Below are 14375 nucleotides of genomic sequence, written 5' to 3'. Positions count from 1 at the left end.
TCATGTTCCATTTTGAAGAACTGTTAGACATGATGGAAATAGTATTCATACTGCTTTTGATAGTTATAAGCCATATAACACATTAGGGTTGGATTATAGGGTACTAAACTCTATTCATTAATTTCTTGTCATCCTTTTTTGACCAAAATTATATTGAAATGACAGCAGTCTTATCTATGCAATTGGTATCCAGCCTGACATGTTTTAGTTTTTCTTTTTCAGCTCTGTGTCTCCCTTGGTGGTGTCATAAACAAGTGGGAAGATGGTCCTAGTGTCTCATTGGACCATTCCCCTTTACTTAGAAAGTGAGAATGCTTTTGAGACCTAAACTAATAACTTTCCCTTTGAGAATTCTTAATGAAAATATTGGAATGTGGTATAACAAGTATATACAGTGCTCACTCATTTTTGTATCATTTGGAAATAAGTTTTTTTTTCTTTTCCCCTCTACCTCCCATTGCTGTTTGTCTTCTTGACTCTCTGTAAGGTAGGCTAATGCTACAGGAGCTTCCATTTGCTTAAACATTCATTAACCAGACTGCCAAATGTTCTAAAATGTCAGTGTAGCTAAATTAGTAAAATGTTTGTATTGCAAAATAGATCATTTTATTTTAGGTACTCAGTACAGTTTTGTGTTTTTTTTTTTTTTTGACAAGAATGTTTTATTTATTTATTTATGTATTTTCTGACAAGAATGTTTTATTTGACAGAAAACCTGATCGTGAAAGAGTTGAGGATTTTGATCACACAAGTCGAGAATCTAACTATTTCGGCCTTTCCCCAGAAGAGCGCAGAGAGAAGCAAGCTATAGAAGAATCCCGTTTACTCTATGAGATTCAGAACAGAGATGAACAGGCTTTCCCAGCCCTTTCCGTATGTATGAAAAGACAGTTTAAAAGTCATTATACAGAAGTTTCTCTTAATATAGTTTTTAGATTAAGCCATAGTTCCCAAGGGTAAACTAATAATTTTTAAACTCTAAATACTTTAAAGATCACATTTTTCACATTTTTCCTATTTTTCCTTTTCACATATTTAGTAATATCTCTAGACCTAGAGATATTACTAAAAGGTTGATGATAGAGTTGAGGCAAGTAAACTGGTTTGTTCACTTGTAGTGTTTAGTGTTTTCTTTTGAACTAAAATGTGTTTAATTTGTTAGCAAAAGTACTGTGTAGTAGAGGTTCATGATTTAGTTAATCCATTACAAGATCTATGTGTAAAATCAGGAAGCCCTTTTGAGAGCTGTCTTTCAGGGTGTTTGCTGTTGGAGGTGGTAGCACATGTCATCCTGTGGCTTTGTCCTTTCTCCATGTGTCAGGCACTGAGCTGTGATGGATGCTTCTCTGATAAAAGAAGTGTTCTCTATCTTCAGGTTTCTTAATTCTTTTTGGGAAGTCAGAAGGGAAAACTGTTCTCATGTAGAATGAAGTATGTGCTCTGTGAGGTGGGTTTGTTGGCAGCACAGAGGAGGGGTACCTAATTCATTCTCATGTCTGGGAGCCTGTGCCTGTGGTCTTTTACATCTTGGTAAGTAGTACCCAAATGACCTATGATCCAGAATGGTGGTTGGACACTTTCTCTCTTTAGAGTAGATTAAATAAATAATGGACTGTTACGGGAGGTTACCCAGTATACCAGTATAAAACATTAAAGCCCCACACACTCAGGTGTGTCTTCTGGTCTCTGTGGACTTCCTTAGAGGCTTGAGGAGGAGCTCAGTTGAAAACAGGTGATCTGGAATAGCAGTTTAATCTGGCACAGGCATTGGAGTTTAGGAATTATTGGAAGAAGTGCCGAATCCATTTAGGAATAATTGAAGTGCCCAAATCCGTACATAAATAAGCATTGTTTATGTGCGAAGTACATTTATCTCTCATGTCATGTGTTGTTATATAAATAACAACTACAAATTGTTTAAGCTTGTATTCATACCATTATGCATTTTTCAGTTAGTGAATTGTAAATGTACAACTACTGTAATGTGGGTACAGATGATGAAATTTCTTTCTTATTAAGAATGGGGTCCTTCATACTCATCATTTTAGACTAAGGAGTTTGATACTGATTGCTTTTGATAGTGGCTCAGATTTGTTTTCTAGAAAACTCCTGTTAGAGAGGGCTGAGATCCTCCTCTTAGCTGTGTGGAACATTTATTTAGAATGCCAAAACAGGAACCTAGAACCCTCAGTGATAATTTAGCTTAAAAACCTGACTTATTTCAGTCCCTTATCTCATGCAGAGTTTAAGTGATTTGCTGACAGTAAGCATTTCAGTGATAAGAATCCTAGTGCACTGTATTTGCTAATTTGCACTTAGGTTCTCCCCAACTCCCCACCAAAAAATACGGCGCTACAATGACTTTTTTGGAAGGTTGGCATAGAAGATGTTGTTTTTTTTGAAAGAAAAATTGTAGGGTAAAGGTTTGTTCAGGGTGGCTTCCTGAAATAGGGATATGAAGATGAAGTCTACTAATCTAAGTTGAAATCTGATTGCTTAATCCTTTCAACTTAGCGATAAGACTATTAATCTAGGGTGTATAATTAATTATGGACCCTAGATTCTATCTTCTTTAGTTTCAGTTAAAAATACAGGGCTGTGAATTTTAAGATTTTAGAAGTATGAAGAGTGAGATTAATTACAGAATTTGTTCATGTATCTGTGGGTAAATCTTTAACACAAAATGTTGGGTTTTGTTCATTTTAAAGAGCTCATCAGTCAGTCAGTCAGCTTCTCAGAGTAGCAATCCATGTGTCCAGAGAAAATCATCACATGTAAGTGATAGAAAAGGAAGCAGGCGGAGAATGGATACAGAAGAACGAAAAGACAAAGGTAAGTTATCTCATCATTAGAAAGCAGATGCTAGAGATCTCTTTAGATGACTGGCTTAATGTCATATATTTGGGAAAGAACCCTTTTTAAGTTGTTAAGTAATTTATCTAATGTCACATATTTTGAATGTTGCAGAGAAGTATTGACTCAAGCTAAAGGATGTTAAGTGCTATTCTAAAAACTACATTTTCACTGACTAAACATGGTTCAAATAATACTTTTGGCTTCTTCTATCTTCGTATTTTCTTCTGTGTTCAGACATGACTGGTGGCTTATGCTGTCTTTTTTAATCTTGATCTGCTATAGACTCTATTCATGGACATAGTCAGTTGGATAAAAGACCCGAACCAAGCACATCGGAGGTAAAAGTTTTAAACACTACTTGCATCTTTTCTTTTTCCTTAATACTGTGTAGTACAGTAGGAAGAAGTGGAAGAAGGTGAAAATAATTTCAAAATTCTATAGCTGTGTATTAGGAAAGTAGAAAAGCAGGGAAAAGATGATGGGGATTGAGAAGTCACTCACAAATTATGACAGTTTCTTCAAGGTACATTAGGGTGCCCTGCCTGAATTGTTAGAAAGTAGCCTTTATTCTCTGTCCCTCTAGAGTGATGTTTTTAAAGGAGAAGAGTATAATGTTTGAAGCCTTGCCTCCAGTGAAAACTGCCCAGTAGTTTGATGTAATAAAGATGTTCAGGCAAAGTTAGCCTACCTGTTGAAAATAACATATAATTGGAAAAAATACTCAGTGGTGAGAGGGTTCTGTCAGATACAGGTAGGGTGAATTATAAAAGGAAACCATCAATATTCCAGAATGTGGGTCTCTGAAATACAAAACTTTGCTTCTTTTTTGCTTCCAAAGAATATTACTGATGATAAATATGCAACAGTTTCATCACCATCAAAGTCAAAGAAGTTAGAGTGCCCTTCTCCTGCAGAACAAGTAAGTATATTGTTGCATTTAACATTGAATGCTCCACTCTCTGGGTTTCTTTGCTCTGTATATAGGGTCATTTAAAAACAGAAAACATCAGTATGGGAAATGGGAGAATTTTTTCTGGCATCACAGTTTGGCTGTGGTTATGATTTTTAAATGTATTCTGATGTTAGTCTAGAATGTTCTTGATATTTATGGAATGTTATAGAAATAACCACCATTTTCTGGTGATTGAGACCATTCTTTTGAATTGACTTTGAATATATTTATATTTGTTATCGTTATATTTGATACTTTGTATTACTTTGGTAGATTTACTTGAAAATTAGATTTTTGAAGGGAAACTGAATTTCTACTTTATTTCAAAATTTAAAAGAGTTATCTGCATCAGTTATTTCACAGATGGGAGGGAATGTACTGATTGAAAAGGTTTGAAAAATATACATTAAAAAAATACCAATTTACAAATTTCATGATGAACCTGTGTTCTAGCAGACATTTTAGTTCTTGATCCTAATACAAGAGTAGAGAAAGTTAAATGTTAAATGCCTTTCAACCAACATTCTTCATATTGGTAAGAAAGCATATAGTTATATGAGGAGTTTTTCTAAATAATCATGAATTTCAAGATTTCAATGATTTTGCTCACTTGCCTTAAAAGTATTGTGTTGTATTTAACTCTGCTAGTGCATAGGTGCGGTGGCTCACGCCTGTAATTCCAGCACCTTGGGATGCCAAGGCGGGCAGATCGCTTGAGCCCAAGAGTTTTGAGACTAGCCTGGGCAACAGGGTGAAACCCTGTCTGTATTAAAAAATACAGTCCTTGTTGGTAGGCAACCCTTGGTTAGGATCAAATTTGTTTGCATATTATCTTTAGCTACTGTGTGTTTTTCTTACATTTCTAAGACTATAAGGGCTATTTGTACTTCATTTGTATAAAAGGCAGGCAACTCAATATGTATCTGGTGGTTAGAAATAGTGTTAAAGCAAAATGACCTCTTGTCTTTTTCTGTCTTCCCCCACTCACCCCTTTCTTGAAGAAGCCAGCAGAACATGTGTCTTTGTCAAATCCAGCTCCCCTTCTAGTTTCTCCAGAGGTACATCTAACTCCTGCGGTGCCTTCTTTACCAGCCACTGTGCCAGCCTGGCCAAGTGAACCTACAACTTTTGGACCAACAGGTTAGAGAAGGGTTTAGAAAATCTAGCCAGCCAAAATGCCTTTCTAGTCAGAGACTTCAAATTCTTGAGTGAAAGTTTGACCTCTGAGCAGGATTAGGTGTGTGGGGCCTCACAGAGCTTTCTGTGATACTCTGCTTTGCTCTGCTTCCAATGTGGAAAGACCATGTACATTTGGTGGTGTATTCATCTGACATATGCCCTCATAGTCTCAGGAGCATGATGTTTGAGCTGGTTGCTTTGGTTGCTCAGCACTAATTAGCACCACGGTTTGATGCTTCCTTCATGGGCCAGCTCTTTATGGCCCCATAATGAACCCCTTGACCAGCCCCATGTCCTACGCGTGCCTGCAAGAGCTACTATTAGAAGACATTGACTCAAAGCTTGTGTCCTGGACGTATTTCCTTCTTGGTGTCCAGGAGGGCTCTTGGTTGATATTAAAAGGTACTACTTTAGATTGGCTTTATCAGTTATACAGCATTCTTTATAGGTTAATGTAAGCATATTTGTAGAGATTTTCATCTTTTGTCATTTTGATTCCTTTTCTTCTCTTTTGTAGGTGTCCCTGCTCCAATTCCCGTTTTGTCAGTGACACAGACTTTGACCACTGGACCTGATTCAGCTGTATCCCAAGCTCATTTAACACCCTCTCCAGTTCCTGTGTCAATACAGGCAGTTAACCAGCCCTTGATGCCTTTGCCTCAGACATTGAGCCTTTATCAAGACCCACTCTATCCTGGGTTTCCTTGTAATGAAAAGGGAGATCGAGCCATTGTACCACCTTATTCACTGTGTCAGACTGGGGAGGACCTACCTAAAGGTGAGCTCCTTCTCCAAGTTCAAATCGACTTTATCAAGTCCAAATAAGCTTAGTTAAGAAATGAAGAGATGTAAGTAGAGGTCAGAGGTCTGGTTTCTTAGTAAGCTCAAGGATGGGAAGGACAGCAAAGGTTTAGCTATTAGTCAGTCATTCTTGTTTCAGCTTGATTTATTAGAAAATGTATTATAATTTTTTTTTTTTTTTTTTTTTTTTTTGAGACGGAGTCTCGCTCTGTCACCTGGGCTGGAGTGCAGTGGTGTGATCTCGGCTCACTGCAACCTCCACCTCCCAGATTCAAACAATTCTCCCACTTCAGCATCCTGAGTAGCTGGGATGACTACAGGCACATGCCACCAGGCCTGGCTAATTTTTTGTATTTTTTAGTAGAGACGGGGTTTCACCGTGTTAGCCAGGATGGTCTCGATCTCCCGACCTCGTAATCTGCGTGCCTTTGCCTCCCGAAGTGCTGGGTTTACAGGTGTGAGCCACCGCGCCTGGCCCAGAAAATTTTTTTTTAATGTTTCTAGCATACTTGTTAATGCTAGTATGCTTAGTAATGATACCTCCTTCTGTGTTTTTACATAAATGGACTTGAAACCATTCTGAATTAAGATAATAATTTCACTAATTAGATACCTAAACACTGTGGAGCTTTATCAACACTGGTCTGCATTTCAGACATGCATCCATGAAAAAGTTACAGAGAAAAGCAAATATAGTATGTAGTGGCTGTTAAAGTACTATATTTAGTATGTCTTATTTTTGTTTAAAAAATTCTTTCAAAGTTTGCTTTCCCTCTTTATTTTTAAGGAATTTACCCCTCCCTCCTCTTTAGTTTCCAAAATTTTATATCTGTAAATTTGAGTAATGCACTGACTACTATATGCTGTTTACCTGGATTTATGTGGATGTTTTTGTTTTATTAGTTAGTAGTTTGATGTTTGTGTCTATGAGTAACTGGCTCATGGCAAATGAATACTTGGAAGAATATTATCCTGCGAATGATGCTACTAATAAGTTAGGTTTTATGTTGATTTTACCATTCTTCTCAACATTTTTATTTCCTAATTTTTAAATCCCTAGAAAAGTTGAGAAAGAAAGCCACCTGAATGTCCTTTACCCAGATTCAGTTTTAATGAGATAAAAATTTCAATCTAAGCCATTTTGGGATTTATATGCTAACAGACAAAGCCTATTGAATCTGGAATTAACCTTTGGGAACAACCTGTTTTTGGGTTGTGTTATATTACAGTTTTTATCTATGTTTTGTATCACAGGCTAGAGAAGACAATTATAGTAGGTAAAATTGTCTTTAGAACTATATATTTAATGAGGATGATTTAAAAAAATCTCTGCAGATATATAATTTTAACAAGTGATTACTTTTATTTTTAGATAAGAATATTCTTCGATTCTTCTTCAATCTTGGTGTGAAGGTATTTACATTTTATCATCTTAAAAGTTATTTTATTCATTAATAGTGTTTTAAATTATTACTAGTGTTAACTCTTACCCTGTCAGTCAGTAACCTAAAGTTTACTAAATCTCATCATTTTAAAAACCAGCATTTTCAGTACTATATCGTTTGTTTTTGGTGCTAGTAGAGGCTCCAGTTTTACTTACTTTTTGTCTTAACTGGTGATGGCTAAACCTGTGAGTATATTTAAGACATAGCTGCATCTTTGGGCAGCCTAGTGGAAATGCCCTTGCTGGGGAATAATTAGATGTAAATCTGGGCTTGAAGTTCTGCTCCATCACTCTTTAGCTGAATTTCCCTGGGCAAGCCATGTAGTGTATCTGGGCCTAGCTTTTTTCATTTATAGAATGGGGGTAATATTCTTTACTTGCCTCCATTATTGAAAAGATCAAAGGAAATAACGTGTACATCCTCCTATGTAAGATAGTGTGGTTGTTGACTAGAAGAGCAGAGGTATCCTTTGGGAAGTGGTCAGCCTAGAAATAGCTTTTCTTAGATTGGAGAACTCTGTCCTTGTTAAATGTTAGGTTTTCTCCTGTCCTAGATTAGTTTTTGTGGGTTCTAGACAGTTAAACTATGAAACGAAGTGCCCTACCTTTAGCCTGCTGACCACTTTCATAAAAAGAAACTTGATTATTTTACCATCTGCTGCATTGCTTAATTTTAATGTATTTAATGTTGATTTTAATTGGTTAGCCAATTAGCTGGTTATACTTTCTTCATATTTTGGTTTTTAGCTGAACTCTTGCAGAGGAAGGATTTGGAATATTTCATTTTCAACATTATCCCTCCCTGATGAGAGGTCTAACTTAATCCTTACATTCGGAGTACTCTTGGGGGCTCCTAGAATTGCAGAGTCCTGACATTGGAGATCATCTACTCTTATACTGGCATTCCCAGTAAAACAAATTCAGATGTTAACTGGCCTGCATGGGGTCACACAGTGAGTTAGTGGTAGAGCCCGAATGTGAATGCAGGTCTGGCTAAACAGTCAGTGATGGAGATACTATCTCCTATCAACCTATGAGGACTTCAGATTGGTTTTAGGACAGGAGCAAGCAATGGAGTCTTAAAGCAGTGAATTTTGTAATTCATTTTCACGTTGGTTATCACAGTGATTTAGTATTTGGACTATAGATTATATGGTCTTTGTAGGCATGAGAAACTTATTTTGACCCTAGTACTTGTAGATTGATATCCACCCAAACCTCTCTTTTTTCTCCTCTTTTGTTTATTTAACTGTTTTTTGTCTCTTCAGGCATACAGTTGTCCTATGTGGGCCCCACATTCTTACCTGTACCCTCTGCACCAGGCCTACCTGGCAGCCTGCAGGATGTACCCAAAGGTCCCTGTCCCTGTTTATCCTCATAATCCCTGGTTCCAAGAGGCTCCTGCTGCTCAGAATGAAAGTGATTGTACCTGTACCGATGCCCACTTTCCTATGCAGACTGAGGCCAGTGTTAATGGTCAAATGCCACAGCCAGAGATTGGACCGCCGACATTTTCTTCACCTCTGGTTATCCCTCCATCTCAGGTGTCTGAAAATCATGGACAATTGTCTTACCAGGCTGATCTTGAATCTGAGACCCCTGGGCAGCTTCTGCATGCTGATTATGAAGAGTCACTAAGTGGCAAGAATATGTTCCCCCAGCCATCTTTTGGACCCAATCCATTCTTAGGCCCAGTTCCTATTGCACCTCCTTTCTTTCCTCATGTTTGGTATGGGTACCCTTTTCAGGGATTCATAGAAAATCCAGTAATGAGGCAGAATATTGTCCTGCCCTCTGATGAAAAAGGAGAATTGGATCTGTCTCTGGAAAATCTGGATCTGTCTAAAGATTGTGGTTCAGTTTCAACAGTAGATGAGTTTCCAGAAGCCAGGGGTGAACATGTACATTCTCTCCCTGAAGCAAGTGTGAGCAGTAAGCTGGACGAAGGCCGGACAGAGCAATCTTCCCAGACACGAAAGGCAGATACGGCATTGGCTTCCATCCCTCCTGTAGCAGAGGGAAAGGCTCATCCTCCCACTCAGATTCTAAACAGAGAGAGAGAAACTGTGCCTGTTGAACTTGAACCTAAAAGGACCATTCAAAGCCTGAAAGAAAAAACAGAAAAAGTAAAAGATCCTAAGACTGCTGCTGATGTGGTCAGCCCTGGGGCCAACTCTGTTGATAGCAGAGTGCAAAGACCAAAAGAAGAGAGTTCAGAAGATGAAAATGAAGTGTCTAATATTTTGAGAAGTGGTAGATCCAAGCAGTTCTATAATCAAACTTATGGAAGCAGGAAGTACAAAAGTGATTGGGGCTATTCTGGTAGGGGTGGATATCAACATGTGAGAAGTGAGGAGTCCTGGAAAGGACAGCCAAGCAGAAGTCGGGATGAAGGTTATCAGTACCATCGAAATGTCAGAGGGCGACCATTTAGGGGAGATAGGAGGAGATCAGGGATGGGAGATGGCCATAGGGGACAGCACACTTGATGGTTGTTGCCGAAGTATTTTCTAACAGAAACTCTTAGGTGGAATGTTTCTGAAGGCTTTAAAAAAATACAATAAAGTAAAAACCCCAGTTGGAACTCTTTCCTCTCCCCAGCCCCCCTTACCTTCACTCCCATACTGGACAAGACATTTTGGACATGAGTTCAAGGGGGCAGGTTAATTCCTGGCATTGCCAGTTTTCTTCATTCAGAATCTGTTTATCAAGTGACTGTCCCCGTAAAAAGTAGAAGATAAGTTTGTTAAAGTATTTTTTATAAACAGCTTAATATAAAACATTATAGATTTAGTGTTTGGCTTTTTTCCTTATAAGTTTATAAGTTTGATTTCAAATGTTGGAAATGTGTGCTTTATAGTGTTTACTAAAGTGACAAGAAAATATACCATTTGACACACTATAGATTCCAAACATAACGTTGCACCAAATAGAAATGTATATTTTATTATGCAATGCCTTAGTCATAAACTGGGCTCAAACAATTCTCAGCCTAAAACACTGTTGTCTTTTAAAATGCTTCCAACCCAAAGGCCTTTCATCTCAATATCTGTCAAACTTGAATAATGTCTTCTCTTTAATATTCACATAAGGCAGCCTATTAACTGTGTCTTAGCAATGTTGTATATAGTTGTTTTAATATTCATAAGGTATATTTTTGAATTTTGGTATTTGTTGAGATTGCATAGAAGAATAGTAGGAAATCCAATGAAATGGCTGTTTCCACCAAGAATTCTTAGCACTGGTGTAAATATCATGGTGCCTACTCGAAAGAAATGTAGATGCTATGCATTTTGAAAATAATCTGCATCAGTTAGAACTGCAGAAGTTTTTTTAATGCCACTTTAACACTAATGCACTGACAGATTCTAAATATTTTGTGAGAAGAAATGTTAAAAATTTTTAGCTTGACAGGTTTCTAGAGTTGTGTGTGTTTTCTTCCCCCCCCCCCCACACACCATTGGTTGTGTATCACTTTCACTTTACACTTGCATGTTCTACTTGTCAGGGCTGGAACTATTGTATAGAAGATAATATGATTGTGACTTCTAGTTCTTTTCTAGAGGATGCTGCTAGAAAATGGTTTTGCTTTGTATTTTATAGCTTGTTACCCTTAGGTAGGTAACATCTTACATTCTGCTTTCTTCCAGTCTTTGCAGTATTCACTAGAGGTTCCCTTTGCATGTTGCACTCTGTTCTCATTTGGAGATTGAACTCTGAATTAACACAGTATTCATTCATCTGTGTTATTTTGTAAAAATAACTGTAGCTTATATTCTTTATTTGTGCATACCAATGTGAAAATCCACTCTTTTATTATGTTGAGATTATCTTCTGATCAGGAAGTTTGAGTGCTATGCAAATAACATAGTAGTAATTTCTGTTTGCATGCCATGTGTAATATACCTAGCCAAAACCAGATGCGGTGACTTTCTTTTTTTGTAAAGCAAATTACTTAAGAAAATACAATTCACTTGAATTTGACAAACTGAAACAGATGGGTTTTCTGGGTTCTCTGATAACCTATGGGAATGTTTGGATGCCAGCTGGGCTCAGTGAATCGCCACTGTACTGTAATAATGGTTATTTACCTCTGTGCTGTTTTAATTACCTAACGTCTGTGTAACTGCTGATTTGAGTAGTGATTAGCATTTAGATAATGTAACAGGATTTTAGAGAGCACTTTGAAAGATAACATTTTATTATGATGGTGCTAGGTAAAAAATTGTAAAGACTGGGATGGTTGTGTGGAAAACTTTTCTTGAGAGAACCTATTGAAAGGAATTTGCTGTCACCTTCTTAACTAGAATAGTTGTTGAAGGTACCGCTTAAGCCATTTTTTTCTTAACATCGGTGGCTCAGTTAAGGAATGAGAAGATAGAGGGTCCTCCACTTTCAGCTCATGCTTTTTTATGTAGGACTAGCTTACCAGATTTTAATGAAAATCACATTTTGATACAAACACCAGATTTGAAAGTTCAATGTGTTTGATCTCAGGAGTCCAAAATAAGTTGTTGCTTCTAGTGTCCTGCATTTTATTGACTGGGGTTTGATCTCAGCTTCTGAAAATACTACTCATATCTTCATTGTCACTTTGTCTTACCTCAATTGAGTAACAGAATATAGCTCCTGAAGGAAACACTGATTTGCTTTCTGTTTCCCATATCTCACCTCTAGGATATGATGGAAGAAGTGCTTGAAAGAGAATTTTAGCAGATGGTACTTTTCTCAGTGACCTCTGGAATAAAAGAACTGACTTTTGATAGTTTTAAAATTAATCTTTGCATGAAGGTTGGTTTCGCTTTTTTTCCTTTAAGTTTGTTTTTAAATGTATTAGTCCAGGGGATTTTGCCTTATGCTGAGGTCAAACTAAGGCTAAGCAAGCTTTTGTCCTTCATTTTAACTGTTTATGTCATACTGTTATGTTGACATATTTCTTTATAAGAGAATAGAGGCAAAAGTATAGAACTGAGGATCATTTGTATTTTTGAGTTGGAAATTACGAAACTTCACCATATTATGATCATACATATTTTGAAGAACAGACTGACCAAAGCTCACCTGTTTTTTGTGTTAGGTGCTTTGGCTGAACTTGATTCCAGCCCCCTTTTCCCTTTGGTGTTGTGTATGTCTCTTCATTTCCTCTCAAATCTTCAACTCTTGCCCCATGTCTCCTTGGCAGCAGGATGCTGGCATCTGTGTAGTCCTCATACTGTTTACTGATAACCCACAAATTCATTTTCATGGCAGACCTAAGCTCAGACCCTGCCTTGTCCTGGCATAGGTTTTCCCAGACCACGATGCCGATATATCTTATTTAATGCAGACTGTATTCTTGCAGCGTGTTGTTTCCTTTGTGACTCAAGGTTGAATTAAAATGCCTGTGAACTGCAAACTTGCTTATGATTGACTTGGTGCAATAAAGTTCCTTTCTAACCATTTCTGGTTTAGAAAACATTCAGCCATCCTAGAAACTAGCAATATTTATTTTTGCCTCTTTCGTTTTACCTTCATTTTTAGATGAGGTAAATGTTTTGTCTTTTACTTAAGGGTACTAAGCAAGGTCCACTCTAGTGTAGCTGAAGAGAATGCATATTTGGCTACACTATTTCTGTTTACTGTATTTTGCTTCCTACTTTATGTCTAAATGCTATTGTTTGTTTAAAATCCTAATAATGTCTCATTTCCAATATGTTATTTTCACATAACTAAGGTTTTGCTACTAATGTCAGCCATTTACTCTCCCACTAATTGGGATTATTTTTTAAAAGAGGTCTTTCTCCCCCAAATACAAGTTTTAGAAAATCTTAGAAGAGGGGTGGGTGCATGTCTTAATGCTGGGAAGCAGCAACTTTGGGGTTGAACTTACTTGAATGGATTAAAAATTGCATTGTGTTACAGAGCTAGAAAATTTTATGTATGAAAAACGATAATAGCCTTACACTGAGTACAAATAATACTTTAAGAGCATGTGAAGATGTGATCATTTGTGATGTTACTTGTAAAAAAAAGTATATATACATATCTTTTGAAGTGTTAAAAGGAAACTAGTACTTTATATTCTTTATCATATCACTTTTTGTAAGTGTTGAATATATTCCTGTTTATTTTTCTATGTTCTGTTTTGTAGCCTTAAGAAGTGTTTCAAACATATCTGAATGTATAAAATAAGAGTAAATGCCCTACATGGTGTGATGCTGCATTATATATAAAACTGTGTGCATATATTAAATTTTGTCTCTTGATTCTGCTTGTGATTCTTTGGTTCCAGGGTTAACCAGGTAATATAGCATGTGGATCTTGAGAATTTTTGTAAACTCCTTAAAATAAATGATTTCCATGACATGTTTCCAGCTAGAAGACAATTCTCGTACATGCAACTAAAAGCCATGTGGAATTTATAATCTATGGGTACTGTGTAATTTTCCCTAGTTTATATAACGAAATTGAGGCCAAGTTACTTGCTTAGGGTTATGCAACTAGTAAGTGGTAGGACTTGTATTTGAGTCTAGTTTTAAGTGATTTTATAGCTAGTGCTACCATTTTTTTTCTGCAATGACTAAATGGGAATGTGCAGAATATCTAAGAATATGGATTAAATTGTTTTTTAATGGTTTTTACATTTAGCATTCAGTGATATTTATGTTGGCTAAAGGTGAAGCAAATTGAGTGTTTTGAAAACAAAGTATACTTACTTTATACTCTGAAAACTCAATTTCTTAAAGCCTGTTTTTCTTTATAAAAGTTACCAAAGAATATTATCAAGTCAATACTTGTACATACAATATGAACTTTCTGTTAGTCTGGCTTCCTCAGGAGGCCGAACCTGAAACAAGAGCCTCTTTCAGTTCAAGTATTTGACAGAAAAGTGAGTGATCTAGGAACAGGGTCAGCAAGCTGGGAAGGAGGATGAGCTGTTATAAAGGTAACGAGAGTTGGCATGTGGAACTTTTGAGACTGCTTTAGGAGCTGAGTAAAATACAGAACCTTGTGGGAAAGGGAGAAAGGAAGGAGAAAGGAAACATTAGGTTCTTGGCAGTATGCCCGTGGGTTTATCCAAGGAGTCAATAAGAGAAGCCAGTGTTGGGGCTGGTTAGTAAGAGGTGTGTTTGTGGCTGGATGGGGGGCTCTTGCAGAATTGGT

At 37.0% G+C, this 14375-nt stretch overlaps 1 protein-coding gene across 12 annotated transcripts in view; it reads left to right on the top strand.

Annotated features, from left to right (window-relative positions):
- The window catches only part of OTUD4 (OTU deubiquitinase 4), a 51516-nt gene extending 38039 nt beyond the window's left edge, over nt 1–13477 (top strand). For 8 of the 12 annotated variants that reach the window (XM_063603943.1, XM_063603942.1, XM_034959194.3 and 5 more), the window contains exons 14-21: nt 711–873; nt 2709–2832; nt 3139–3194; nt 3695–3775; nt 4810–4948; nt 5505–5765; nt 7161–7201; nt 8501–13477. In XM_063603943.1, the coding sequence (XP_063460013.1) occupies nt 711–873; nt 2709–2832; nt 3139–3194; nt 3695–3775; nt 4810–4948; nt 5505–5765; nt 7161–7201; nt 8501–9721 (2086 nt within the window). In that variant the 3' untranslated portion in view covers nt 9722–13477. The remainder of the gene's footprint in view (nt 1–710; nt 874–2708; nt 2833–3138; nt 3195–3694; nt 3776–4809; nt 4949–5504; nt 5766–7160; nt 7202–8500) is intronic. The other 4 variants (XM_063603945.1, XM_063603944.1, XM_055111870.2 and 1 more) reach the window with 1 other exon arrangement.
- Nucleotides 13478–14375: the final 898 nt, after the last annotated feature.

The sequence above is a fragment of the Pan paniscus genome, chromosome 3 (genome assembly GCF_029289425.2).
Source record: "Pan paniscus chromosome 3, NHGRI_mPanPan1-v2.0_pri, whole genome shotgun sequence".
In the NCBI taxonomy this organism is placed as follows: Eukaryota; Metazoa; Chordata; class Mammalia; order Primates; family Hominidae; genus Pan; species Pan paniscus.
This window is presented reverse-complemented; position numbering and strand designations above follow the sequence as displayed.